The sequence below is a fragment of the Catharus ustulatus genome, chromosome 26 (genome assembly GCF_009819885.2).
Source record: "Catharus ustulatus isolate bCatUst1 chromosome 26, bCatUst1.pri.v2, whole genome shotgun sequence".
Classification (NCBI taxonomy): domain Eukaryota; kingdom Metazoa; phylum Chordata; class Aves; order Passeriformes; family Turdidae; genus Catharus; species Catharus ustulatus.
The window spans coordinates 6533628-6546598 of NC_046246.1; the positions used below are offsets into that span (position 1 = coordinate 6533628).

At 51.6% G+C, this 12971-nt stretch overlaps 2 protein-coding genes across 6 annotated transcripts in view; both read left to right on the forward strand.

The window, feature by feature from the left end:
• The first annotated feature begins 506 nt into the window (after positions 1-506).
• Positions 507-9510, forward strand: LOC117007377 (non-compact myelin associated protein). 2 transcript variants are annotated; one of them, XM_033080471.1, is made up of 4 exons: positions 507-1565; positions 7765-7859; positions 7984-8068; positions 8457-9510. In XM_033080471.1, exons 2-4 carry the CDS (start codon positions 7775-7777, stop codon positions 8602-8604), a joined length of 318 nt encoding a protein of 105 aa, XP_032936362.1. In that variant the 5' UTR covers positions 507-1565; positions 7765-7774; the 3' UTR covers positions 8605-9510. The 2 variants fall into 2 exon arrangements, with proteins under 2 accessions (XP_032936362.1, XP_032936361.1); XM_033080470.1 differs by lacking the exon at positions 507-1565 and adding an exon at positions 2799-2843.
• A 2052-nt stretch (positions 9511-11562) lies between these two features.
• Positions 11563-12971, forward strand: part of SRRM1 (serine and arginine repetitive matrix 1) — a 19654-nt gene continuing 18245 nt past the window's right edge. For 3 of the 4 annotated variants that reach the window (XM_033080657.2, XM_033080659.2, XM_033080658.2), the window contains exon 1: positions 11565-11643. In XM_033080657.2, the coding sequence (XP_032936548.1) occupies positions 11623-11643 (21 nt within the window). In that variant the 5' untranslated portion in view covers positions 11565-11622. Of the gene's footprint in view, positions 11644-12971 lie in introns of all 4 variants that reach the window. The other variant, XM_033080656.1, reaches the window with a different exon arrangement.

Here is a 12971-nt window from a genome sequence, read left to right on the forward strand (position 1 = left end):
CCTCCAGACCCCCTCAGGACCCCCCAAACGCCCCCTGAACCTCCTCAGGACACCTCCAGACCCCCCCAGGACACCCGAGGACCCTCCAGACGTCCTCAGGATTCCCTGAACCCCCCCAGGATCCCTCTGAGCCCCCCAGGACCCCTCTGAATCCCCTCAGGACCCCCCCCAGATATCCTCAGGCCCCCCTGAAATCCCCCAGAACCCTCTCAGGACACCTCCAGACCCCCTCAGGATCCCCTGAAGCCCCTCAGGACCCTCTGAACCCCCCCAGGATCCCTCAGGATCCCCCAAGGATCCCTCTGAACCCCCCCTGAACACCCCAGGACCCCTCTGAACCCCCCCAGGACCCCTCTGAATCCCCTCAGGACCCCCCCAGATATCCTCAGGCCCCCCTGAAATCCCCCAGAACCCCCTCAGGACCCCCCAAACCCCCCCTGAACCCCCTCAGGACTCCCCAAGACCCCCTCAGAATCCCCTGAAGCCCCTCAGGACCCTCTGAACCCCCTCAGGATCCCTCCAAGAATCCTGCTCTGAAGCAGGTCTCTGTGCTGGAACACTTTGGCATGCTCAGGCTTGCAGAGGGAATGTTTGATTCCCCTGGTGAAGGGAACATGCTCCAAGCATCAGCAGCACTGGGGTGAGGCAGTGGGAAGGACATTGTGCATTCTGGTTTGCTCTTATATAAAACATAAAAACAGCCAAGTCCTGTCCTGTGTGGCTCTGTGCTGGGATCACAGGAGCAGGGATTTTAGTTGGTGTTGATACCTGCTGTGATCTCTGTTCCCTTTTTTTGTTCTCCCTGCCAGGTACTCACTGCAGATTAATCTGCAGAGCTGGTGTTGCAGCAGGAGTCAAAACTGCTCCTGGTAACTTCAGAGAGACCCCAAACCTCCCTGGGGGTCACTGCCTAGGGTTGGTAATGCTGCAGTGAGCCTGGGGTTAATTCTGTTTTGTCCTCTGAGATCCATTGATTTTCATCAGGATTTTTCTGGAGCATCCCAAAGTCTCCTTTGGTCCCCTTTTAATGGGATGAGCTCAGAGCTGGTGACTGCTGTTGGCAGCAGAACTTTACAGTAACAGTGTATAAACATTTATTTATGCATTACACAAATGAATTTATACATTTAACAGTGTATAAACATTTATTTATGCATTACACAAATGTATTTATACATTTAACAGTGTATAAACCTGGTGTGTGGCTCCAATTTTAGGACCTGGTGAGGGAAAGTCCCACCCTCCCTGTCTGCTGTCACAGAGGTTGAGAACTGACTTTTGGTTTTTTTTTTGGTCACAGGGGCTGGTGCCTCCCTTCCTGTAGTACTTAAATTGAGTTATTAATTATTTTTATTAACTTCCATTCATACCTCTTCCCAGTTGTGATTGCAGAGTGTTGAAAGAAGCCCCTTCTGCTCTGCACAGATACAGCCCAGGGAAGGTTTGTGGCTGCAAAACCACTCCTGTTCTCACCAGAGCCTCGTGCTCCTGCTTGTTTATGCAGGATGGGACAATCATTGTGAGCAAAACCAATCAAGTGAAATTTATTCCTCTGGAAAGATCTGGTGAGTAATCCCTGCTGGGATTTCAGTCTGGGGTTTAAAGGAGCTTCATGGGGGATTGAGCTGGAAGTGACTAATGTGGGTCTTTGTAGCTGTATATAAAAAAAAAATTTGCTAAATAATTGGCTGTGGTGAAAAAGCCTCTGTGGTTGTGTTCTGTGGGAAACCAGCCCATGGTGGGCACCAAAGTGAAGCACAAATGTTAGGGGCACAAATGTTTCTGGAGGAGGAAAGGGAGAGGTAAGGTAAGGAAGGACCTCATTTTTCAGCCCAAGAAATCCACTGCAATGTTTATGGAGCACAGGATCCCCCTGTTCTGCCTTCCATGTGAGGCAGGACTCTGCAAGGAGCAGGTTTTATCCTGTTTCAGGCTGCACTGTAAATGAAGTGGGTGCAGCTGAAATGGAGAATGGGGGAAACATCTCCTGCACAGCAGCTTGACAACCCTAAACCACAAATGGAGCCTGAATAAAGGCTGTGGTTTATTCCTGGTTTCCCATGGGTGCAGCATCAGGTCCAGGCAGGGACAGATCCCTTTTCAAAGTGAGATGTCCACAGGAAAAATCCAGACAGGGACTGTGGTCACACTTCTCTGCAGGACAAAGCCAAGGAAGTACAGGTTAAAGGCGAGGATTCCTTTCCAGTTTGATCCTTTTGGTTCCACTGACGAGTGGACAAAACTTTGGGCTGGATGTGCTTGGGATCCTTCCCCCGAAGTGCCTGGGAGACCTTTGGGCACGGCAGAGCCGCAGAGCCGGAGCTGTCCCCAAAGCCGGGAGCTGTGGCTGTCAGCCCGGGCTGTCCCCAAAGCCGGGAGCTGTGGCTGTCAGCCCGGGCTGTCCCCAAAGCCGGGAGCTGTCGCTGTCAGCCCGGGCTGTTCCCAAAGCTGGGAGCTGTCGCTGTCAGCCCGGGCTGTTCCCAAAGCCGGGAGCTGTCGCTGTCAGCCCGGGCTGTCCCCAAAGCCGGGAGCTGTCGCTGTCAGCCCGGGCTGTTCCCAAAGCTGGGAGCTGTCGCTGTCAGCCCGGGCTGTTCCCAAAGCCGGGAGCTGTCGCTGTCAGCCCCGCTCCTCCATCTCCCCGGGCTCGGGGAGGCGGTGCCGAGGGCCGGGCGGGGCTGGGCGGCCCCGGGGAGGCACCTGCGGCGGAGGAGCTGCGCGGGGCTCCCCGGCACCGGCACCGGGCTGGGCTGGGCTGGGCTGGGCAAGGGGCGGCAGCGGCGGCGGGGGCAGCCCCAGCCCCGGCGGGCGGAGGGAGCCGGAGCCCCGAGCCCGCAGCATCCTCCGTGAGTAGCGCCGGGTGTGGGAACCGCTCCTGAACGGGGATCATTGGAACCTTGCTGCCCTAAAGCTCTGTTACTTTCTCCCCCAAATTCTCTGTTCCTTTCTCCCCCAAATCTCTGCTCTCTCTCTCTCTCAAATGTCTGTTCTTTCTGCCCTAAAGCTCTGTTACTTTTTGTCCCAAAGCTCTGTTCTTTCTTCCCCAAATTCTCTGTTCCTTTCTCCCCCAAATCTCTGTTCTCTCTCCCCCAAATCTCTGTTCTCTCTCCCCCAAATCTCTGCTCCTTTCCCCGGTACCAGCCGCTCTCCCAGCGCTGTGTGTGCCGTGTGTGCGAGGCACTGTGGATGTACCGAGGGAAAGGCGAGCTCTTTATCGGCGCCTCTAAACCAGAAAGGAACAGAGAGCACATGGCCTCGCTCGTTTTTCTGTTCAGCTGGTGCTTGAGCGGCTGTTCCATGAACTGGGACTGGGAGCAAGGCTGGGGCTGGGACTGGGAGTGGGAGCAGGATTGAAACTGGGACTGGGACTGGGTTTGGGACTGGGATTGGGACTGGGACTGGAGTGGAACTGGGACTGGGACTGGGATTGGGAGCAGGACTGGGACTGGGTTTGGGACTGGAGTGGAACTGGGATTGGGACTGGGACTGGGATTGGGACTGGGAGTGGAACTGGGACTGGGACTCGGACTGGGAGTGGAACTGGGGCTGGGACTGGGACTGGGTTTGGGACTGGGAGTGGAACTGGGACTGGAGTGGAACTGGGACTGGGAGCAGGACTGGGACTGGGACTGGGTTTGGGACTGGGAGTGGAACTGGGACTGGAGTGGAACTGGGAACTGGGATTGGGAGCAGGACTGGGACTGGTTTTGGGACTGGGTTTGGGACTGGGAGTGGAACTGGGACTGGGACTGGGAGTGGAACTGGGACTGGAACTGGGTCTGGGGCTGCTCTGGCGCTGTTTCCTCCCCCACTGAGAGAATCCTTCGCGGCTGTTCACAGCTCATCCCATCGCCAGCGCTGTTCTTTCATCACTGGGGACGCTCAGTCTCTTGTCCTGACTTATTCAACCCCAGCACTATAAATATGGGTTTGGTGCTGGTTATTTGTTTGTGGGGTTTTTTTGTTGTATTTTTTTCCCCCCAGTCTGTTGAGCAGCGTGCTGGAAGGAGCTGGCAGTGTAATATTTAACAGGAAAAGCACTCGAAAGCTCAGAGCATTGTGTTACAGTTCACTGAGTGTCTCCAGCACAGAACAAAATTCTTGCATTATTTGGGAGCACACTGACAGGTCTGAATGGTGAAATCTGGTTTTTCCTGGTAATTAATGTATTTCATGCCCCAGGAAGTCCTTGCTAAAGGAAGCACAAACAGCTTTCACTGATGGGATGCATTGTGCTGGCTGGGTTGGTTTGGTGATTACAAACCAGGAGACAAAGGCAGAGCAGAGAGCAGTGACTTGTGCCTCAGAGACTCAACAAGCTGGCACAGGCAGCACTGTGGTGGTGATTGGGGTTTTTTCCATTTTAACTCCAAATCCTGGTTCTGGTGGATATTTCTCAAGTGTCTGAGCAAGTCTCCTGATCCCAGTGTGCCTTAGATCCTGGCCTGGAACCAATGGGAAAATACCTCTGGGTGGTTTTCTTCCATATCCTGCACATCCCTGAAGGGTCTGCAGTGCTTTTAGGATCTGAAGGTGGTGGAGTTCCTGTGGTTCCCATGAATAACTGCATTCACAGAGGGCAGGAGAAGTGTGTGTGGCCCAGGATTTTAAGGAAAAAAAAAAAACCAAAAACTTAGAATTGGGCAATGTGCAGTTGACAGTCTGGTTTAGACACTGCTCCTGGGTGAGTGAGTGACAAAAGTGCAGCGAGTTCACATTCCCAGCATGGCTTTAGAAGTGAGGATGTTCCTTTTGGGGGTGCTGCTGTCACCTCTTGTCACTGTGGGAGCTGAGGGGTTTTGGTGCCTCTCATGATCCAAACCAGAATTACTGAGGGGATTTTAGTGTGTGCTGCTACTGCCCAGAGCTGCCTGCAGTGCCACTGGCTCTGTCCTGGCAAGGCAATGAACTGACTTTAATGTTTTACCAGTATTCAACCTGGGCAGCTCATGCCAGACCCTGAGAAAATGCTGAAAATGTTTTTGTGAAGGTGCTGCCCTGGCATGGGCACACTCAGGGAGGCCTGTTTGCCCCACACCACTTTGAACTTGGGCTTTTCTTCCCTCCTTCCTCCCTCTTGGGAGCCTCTCAAGGTAAAGCCAGGCACGTTCAGGTCTCACTGAAGGACGTTTTGTTTTTATTGCTCTCTGAAATCACAGCTTGCCTCCATCCCTGGCGGGGTTCCCAGGGTGCTGGGAAGGTGAGAGGAGGAACAACCCAGCTCCACACAAACCCCAAGCTCTGAATCTGTGTCCTCCTAACCAGCACTGCCTTCCCCTCTCCAAATCCAGGCATCCTGGACAAACAAACTCAAACAAACCCCTCTGCTCCCTGTGTCCCTCTGCTCCCTGTGCCCCTCTGCTCCCTGTGCCCCTCTGTTCCCTGTGCTGCTGACAGCTGAGCTCTGATCCCATCTCCTCACAAACCAGCCCAGCTCAGCCCAGCAGGGCCCCAGAGCTGAATCCAGCAGGGCAAGAGCAGCAGGGAGGCTTTAGAGAAGGGGGAGCTGTTCCCCACAACAACCCACCCCTGTATGTGCCAAGGTGTTTGAAATGGAAACGTGCCCAAAGCTGAATTTATGGAAACATTTCCAGCTTCAGAACTGCTGCAAAAATAAGCAGAGTGTGGAGAGTGAGGCTCTGAGAGGCTCTGAGAGGCCAGGCAGGTGTGTGTGCACAGGGGGAAGTGCAGCCCTGTGTCATGGACAAAGAATGTCCTGTGATTGCTGTATCAAAGTCCACTTCTTCTCCCCTGATGAATGGCTTTCATCCAGCACTCCTGATTTTCCAAACGGTTTTCTGAACAGAGCAGGATCCAGGCTGAAAATCCAGGTTCTCAGGGATTTTTTTCTGGGCTTTGCTGGGTCTGTCTTGCAGCAGAGGCTGGGTCAGGTGTAAGGTGCTGATTCACAGGGCAGGAATGGAGCTGGGACTCCAGGTAAGAGCAGGACTGGCACCTTCCACCCTGCCTGCAGACACAGGCCTTGAACCTCTTGATTTGCCACACAAAAACCCCAACCTGATGCAGTTTTCAAACTGCACCCCAGATTGGTGCAGCCTGCTGGATAAATTAATCCCTTTTGTAAACAGGCAGTTTCACTCTGACAAAAAACATTCTTTAGCTCTGGGTGACTCATGCACAAACAGCTCCTCATCCCCAAGGTGGTTTGACCCAGAGGGAAGGTAGGAAGGATGAATATTTCATGGCTTAATATTTAAATATTCAGCCTTATTTATTTGGAGTTTTTATTTTGGTAGCCAGAGGAGGAAAAAAAGGTTTCTGTAGGTCCAGCATTTGTCAGGAGCCACAAGGTGAGAGCAGGATGTGGCTTTTTGTGAATCATGTTCAGAGCTCAGCTTTTCATGAAGGGTCTCTTGAGCCTCTGCTCTCACTGGGAAAACCTTCATCCACACGGGAGGAAGAGTGGGGAGACAGGAACAGCTGAGCCCTGGTGCCCCCCAGCTTCCTCTGAGGTGTGTGTGTGCTGGACAACAGGGCTGGGCAGAGTCTGAACACAAAATATTGCAGCTGATGCTCATGGTGCTGGATTAACTTGGCCTTAGCTAAACAAAGGAATCATTCACTCATAGGAGAATGACCCAGTTACAGGCTTGGGGCAAAGTTAGTTTGGTTTTTAGATTAAAAGAAGAAAACCAAACTTTTAACTTGAGGGAGTTCTGATCCTGCATCCCATTCAGACTCCAACCCCTTCCCTCCCTGCTGCCTCCTGATCCCTCTCATTCCTCACTGACCTGCTCTGCAGCTTTTTAACTGGCATTAATTTTTAATTACTAACTGATTTCCACTGAATTCTTTCTGGCTATTGTTTATCTTGTGCTGTGTAAAATTAAAGTTACCAGGCCACACAATATCCCATGGAGCACCAGAGCCCTGCCTGGCTGTGCTGGGCAGTATCTCAAGTGGGAATCTCAGTTGCAGATCGAGTGCTGAAGGATAATTCACTTTCCAAGGGGCAGTTCAGTGTCTCAGCTCAGGGGCTGGAGCTGAGCTGGCTCCAGAGGGCTCTTTGAAGTGCTGCTCACACCCCTCTCAGGCTGAAGGAGCCCTTTAATGCCTGGGGTTTCCAGGGACACTTGGAACACCCTTATAAACCAGCAAACATCCCTGCTGCTCTTTCCAGATGCACAGTTTTACCCACCAAAACACAGGCATGTTTTCAGCTGTGCCCTTGGAAGTTCATCCACTCCCAATAACAGACCTGAGCTGACACTGGGCTGAACTCACAACTCCTGCCACAGCCACGTTGCAATGTCCCTGTTCAGGGGCTGCTCTTTCTGGAGCTCCAAGGGAAGGGGTTAAATGGTTTTTCTTCTCCATGTCAGATGAATTAAGCTCTTTCAAATTTTATTTTACAATGGAGTTTTTAAATCTGTGATGAGTTTTTCCCTTCCCTCAAGACATTGCTGAATTCTGGGTGCAGAATCCTTCACACTCATTTCTCAGTGATGTGAATCTCAACCAGAGGTGATCATCTAAAATCCCAAAGCATTTAAAATCCATTATTGTGTTTATATCTTACTTTATCCTATTAACACTGACCAGGGGATATTTTGAAGCAAATTGTTCAAGATTGTACCAAAATTTCCATCACAGCAATATCCAATTTCCACCACAATGAAAATATGAAGAGCCCCAGTTCAGTTCAGAGCCTGGCAGGCTCTGAGCCTTTGGGGGGCAGTTCCCTAATTAGCAGTGGGAAATTTGGGTGAGGATTTTAGGAATTCACTCCTCTTTTCCCCTCTGCAGCCAACCCAAGATGACGACGGCCACGCCACTGACCAATGACACCGAGCTCTCAGTGAATGTGACCACAAAGTCTCAAGAACAAATTCTCTATCAAAGTAAGGAAAGGAGTGGGGTGGTGGCTTTTTTTGGTTTTAAGTGGACTTTGAACTTATCAAATTTCAAACACTACAGTGACAACTTTGTAAATATGGCTTTTTTCCCTTCCTGCTTCTCTGCCAGGTTCTGGAGCAATAATTGCTGCCATTGTGGTGGGGGTGATTATTATTTTCACAGTGGTTCTGCTCATCCTGAAAACGTACAACAGGTATGTGGCCACCCCCTGTAGTCACCCAGTGAAGCCAGGATGAACCAAAGTCCCTGCTCTCAGCTAACAGAGCATTCCAGGGTTTGTTGCTGGAAATTTCCAGAATCTAAGCACTGAAATGCTGATTGCAGTGCACTGAATCCCAGTGCTCTGTGCATCCCAGGAAGCACAAAGAGCTCCTTGATGGAGGCTGAGTGGTGGGAGCTCTTTTGGGGGATCCCTGGTGATGCAGGGAAGGTCTGAGTGTGCACCAAGGCTGCCAGAGGGGGACCTTGGGTCCTCACTTCTCAGAGCTCATGTGCTCTGCAGGGAATTTTGGTGAGGAGAGGGAGAGGGAGAGGGAGAGGGAGAGTCCAGCCCTGGTGCCATCCCCTCTTACCTTGGGCAGGCGCACGCGGGCGCGGCGGGAGCTGGAACCCAAAGCCTCCAAGCTGGCAGTGCCACCTCCTGTGGGACAGCAGAGCCACAGCCACAGCCTGGCCCAGCAGCCCTCGGTCACCTTCATCCCTGTGGACATCCACCTGCACAGCAGGTAACCAGGAACTCAGCCTCCCTGTCAGAGAAGAGATGGAATTGTTACCCCACGGAGCTGGGGCTGCTCAGAGCTGCACTCACAGAAAGCCTGGTGTCTGTTTTTGGGAGGGAAAACCAGAGTCTGGACACTTTTCCTTTAAGAGCTTTAAGAACCATCAGGATGGCAGCAAGGACTCTTGTGGGTCTGCATAAACCAGGAAGAGAATGCCCAGGTTCTGTGGAACTTTTGCTTTGAACCTTCTCTGTTGTGCTGATAAACAGGAGGGAAAGTCTGAACTGCACCAAAGTCAGGTTGGACCTGAGTTTGTTACAAGTTCCATGGAAGAGGTTTGTGGTTTGTTTTATACTTGATGGGTAGTACAGGAGCTGTCAAAATTGTATTTATCTTTACTTATATTTCATGTTTCTGATGCCATGTATGTACAGGCTGAGGAAAAAAAGTTATTTCTTATTTTCAGGTATTTTTAAGCTATTTCTATAAACTCTGTAACTCCATTTCCAAAGGAACTCGGTGTCTGAGGGGTTCACTCTCAATTCAGGTTCATGCTTTGTCTTAGGCAAAATCTGAGCTCTTTAACTGAAAAAAAAATAACCATGGAAATAGAAAAAACCAGCTTGGATAAAGCAAGGGAGGCTCTGTGCAGACCCACTCACCCTGCAAGGATTTGTTCTCTGGTGCTGCCCAACTATTTTTAGCAGTTTTTAATTCTCCAAACCGAGTTGTTTTGTGAGTGTGAGGGCTGTGGGTGTCAGCAGAGGCACAAAGGAATTCCCAGGGACACTCAGGGGTGGGAACACAGAGCAGCATTGTCAGACACTGACTGGCAGATTGTCTGGATTTTCTATTTCATATTTTCTCCAATATGATCTCTTGAGCAGGTCAGTTTAACTAACTGGTAATTTTTAATTGTGCAGAAACTAAATTCAATTACTTTGCAATATTCTTTTTTTTTTTTTTTGCTGAAACTGGAGCAGGGTTTGGATTCCAAACCAAATATTGAGACAGCTGTTTGTGAAGTTTCTGAATCTCCTTGTAAATATTTCTCTTGTCCTGGTTCTCTACCTTATTTTTTGTGGCAGGGAGGATTGATTTAATAATTCAGAAGGGACAGCAGATGCACATCTAATTTTTTTCTAAAAAATTATAAAGGAGTTGAAGTTCTCTGAGCAGTTCCACGGGATCAAAATCAAGATTTTTAGGGAAGATCAGCCCCTCTTACTGTTGTGGTTTTGAACAGCCCTAGCCAGACCAACTTCTAGCAAATTTTGTTTACTTTCCATTTGCTTCACTTCAAGCCAGTGAAGTTCACAAGCAGAATAAGCAGAAGGACTGAGAGCAGTTCCAGTTTCCCAGAATTACCATTACTGGCAGCAGAACTGGCTGCTGTGATCACACCAGCACTGCTCCAGCTGAAAAATTCAAATACCAATAAAATTTACCTCACACTGGCACCTCCTGGGAGGCCCCAGAGCCCCTCCTGGCAGCCAAACCCCAGAGCTCATGCTGAGCAAGCAAAACCACCTTCTCAAAAAACAAAAATCCCCGTTCTGTGCCATTTGCTGTGGGTTTGAACTTTCCAGGAACAGCCCCACACTCTCCCTGCCCTGATTTGGCCCCCAGGTTCCACTTCCAAACACACAGATTTTGGGAGTGCTCCCTTTTACCTGCTCCTGTCTTGCAAGAATCAATGGTTGGGTTTTATTTTCTGAAAGTTCTACAGGATTTTCAGCAGGTCAGATCCTCCAGTTGGAATTTCACTGTTGCAGACACTCTGGTAAAATGTTTAATTTTTTGCTGCTGGCCCCAAAATTCAGCTTTCCCCCCTTATTTCCATCCTCCTTATCCTAGCAGAGAGCACGGAGCTCCACCTAGTGTCCTCCTGCCTTCCCACAGGCTCTAATTTGTGTTTCTCAACAAAAACTCAAAGCAATTCCAGCTTTAGCCGTCAATTTACTGAATTCCCTCATCCACGGTGCCAGGGCTCTTGAGCAGCCGAGTCAAGCACTGTCCCAGGTTTGGGACAAACTTGCTAAACTCAGATCTAAGCAGATAAAATAGGATAATTTCCCATGGGTTTTATTCCTAAGTCCCATAACCAAATTATTTCCCATAAAGACTTGTCCTCAGGACAGGAAAGACAAGGAGATGCTGGAGGGGGTACAAAGATGATTTTGGGGTCTGGAGCATCGCCCTCATGAGAGGAGACTGCAGGAGTGGGGCCTGGTTATTCTGGAGAAGGGAAGGCTGAGAGGGGATCCCATAAATCCATAAAATATCTCCAAGGGGGGTCAGAGGATGGGCCCAGACTCTGCTCAGGGACAGGCCGAGGAGCAATGGCCATAAAATAAACTATGAGCTCCAGCTCAACGTGAGGCAGAACTTCTTTCCATGAGGGTGGCAGAGTCCTGGAACAGCTGAGTCTCCCTCTGTGGGGACATCCCAAAGCCACCTGGAGCTGTTCCTGTGTCACCTGCCCCAGGCGACCCTGCCTGACTGGATGATCTCCAGAGGTCCCTTCCAACCCCAACTCCTCTGGGATGGTGTGACCTCTTCAGAGCCCTGCCTCCCGCCCAGGGACCCTGCTAAGCCGGGAAGGAGCCGAGGGTCGCACCCGAGGGCTGAGGCAGCTGTGCCCTCATGGCTCTGCCCGGCCCCACTGCCATCCCTGAGGGACCGGCGGCCGTGAGGGCACCTGACATCTCGCGAGATGTTGGCACCTGCACCCATTGCTGATGTCGGCATCTCGCGAGAGCGCGACTCACACACCCACTCAACCCCGGCGCGCGCCGGGGCAGCCGCGCTCTCTCATTGGCCGGGCTCCCTCGCGCGCGCCGACCTTCCACCAATCAGCACGCGGCGAGGGAGATCCTGCGCGGCGCGGGCCTGGCCCCGCCCACCCACTCGCGCCCCTCCCACCTTCCCTCCTCTCCCCCCCCACCCCCGGCGCGGCTGAGGGGGCGCGCGGTGCACGCCGGGACGGCAGCGCGCGCCGCGGCCGGGAGGAGGCGGAGGAGCCAAGATGGACGCCGGGTTCTTCCGCGTAAGTGCCGGCCCGGGGGGCCCTGAGGGCGGGCGGGCGGCGCGGCGGCCCCGCCGGGGCACGGGGAGCACCGCCAGACCCCGCTGCAGGCCCGCGCTGGAGCCGCGCTGCCCCGCGCGGCGCCGCCGTGCCCCCCCGCCCCCGCCCTGCGCAGGCTCCTCGCCGCGGAGAAAATGGCGGCGGGAAGAGGCCGCGGCGGCGCGGCCCGGGCGGCAGCGGGGGCGGATCGAGCGTGGCCGGGCCGGGCTCGGCACGGGGGGAAGCTCCGCGGGCTGCGCTCCCCGGGCAGGCCCCACACCGGGGCCCTGAGGCGCCTCAGCCCCGCAGGTCCCGGCCCACGCGGGGCCGTGTCACCGCTGCGACCCCCGGGCTGCGGGGGGAGAAGGGGCGGGGGGCTCTGAGGGGCCAGGCCGGGTTTGAGCTGTTCACGTTCTTTAGTGTCCACGTTCAAAACTAATAAACACTCCTACCCTTATTTTTATTGAAATTTTTTCCCCGAGGTTATTAAATGTATTCGTAGCAAAAAGAAGTTAGGCTGTATTCATATGTTGGTATTGTATTTTTAATCCTTGACTTTCTTCTCTGGTCTTAAAGCTGTGCTGCATTTTCTGCAGAGACCGTGAAACCTAGCCAGGGTCTATTTCTTTTCTTTTTCCTCCATTATTTGAAATGACCTTATTCTTGGGGTTTCCGTGAGAACAAGTCTGTTTCAGTGTTCGTTCATTTGTTCAGCCCATGTTATTTTCATTTCCTGCAGCTGGGATGCTTTTAAAACACGGCAGCCTACATAACCCTTCCCTTAGTTCAGTTCTGTGTTTGTGGCCTAACTTGAGGAAAATAATTGCGGATGAAATCCATACTTGTTCTAATGCAGTTGTTAAAAGGTTTACAAATCAGGTAGTTGTGAATGACAGGAGGATTACTGGGGTTGAAAACTCTGGATTAGAAATCTAATGTTCTTTTAAACTGGCCTGTGGAAGGTGGCATTTTATAAAAACCAAAGCAGCATGGCATTGAAATGAGGCTCTGAACAGTGCTCTGGTTTTATTCTGGCTTCAGGAGGAACCAGATGTGTTTGGACTCCCCATGCCAAGCAACCTCCTATTTATAATTCTGTCAGTTCTTCACATTTCTGTGAAGTTTCAGTGCAGATTTTTAAATTTCTGTAGCCTCCTTGCTCTGTCCTGTTTGCTTCCCTTTGCTTCTTGCCACGTGTTACCAACAAGAAACTTCCATTTCCCTTCTGGGTTGTGAAATAATTAAAAAAAAAAAAAAAAAAAAAAAAACAAACCCAAAAGAACATTCAGTTGTTGAGTGAAACTGTCAAG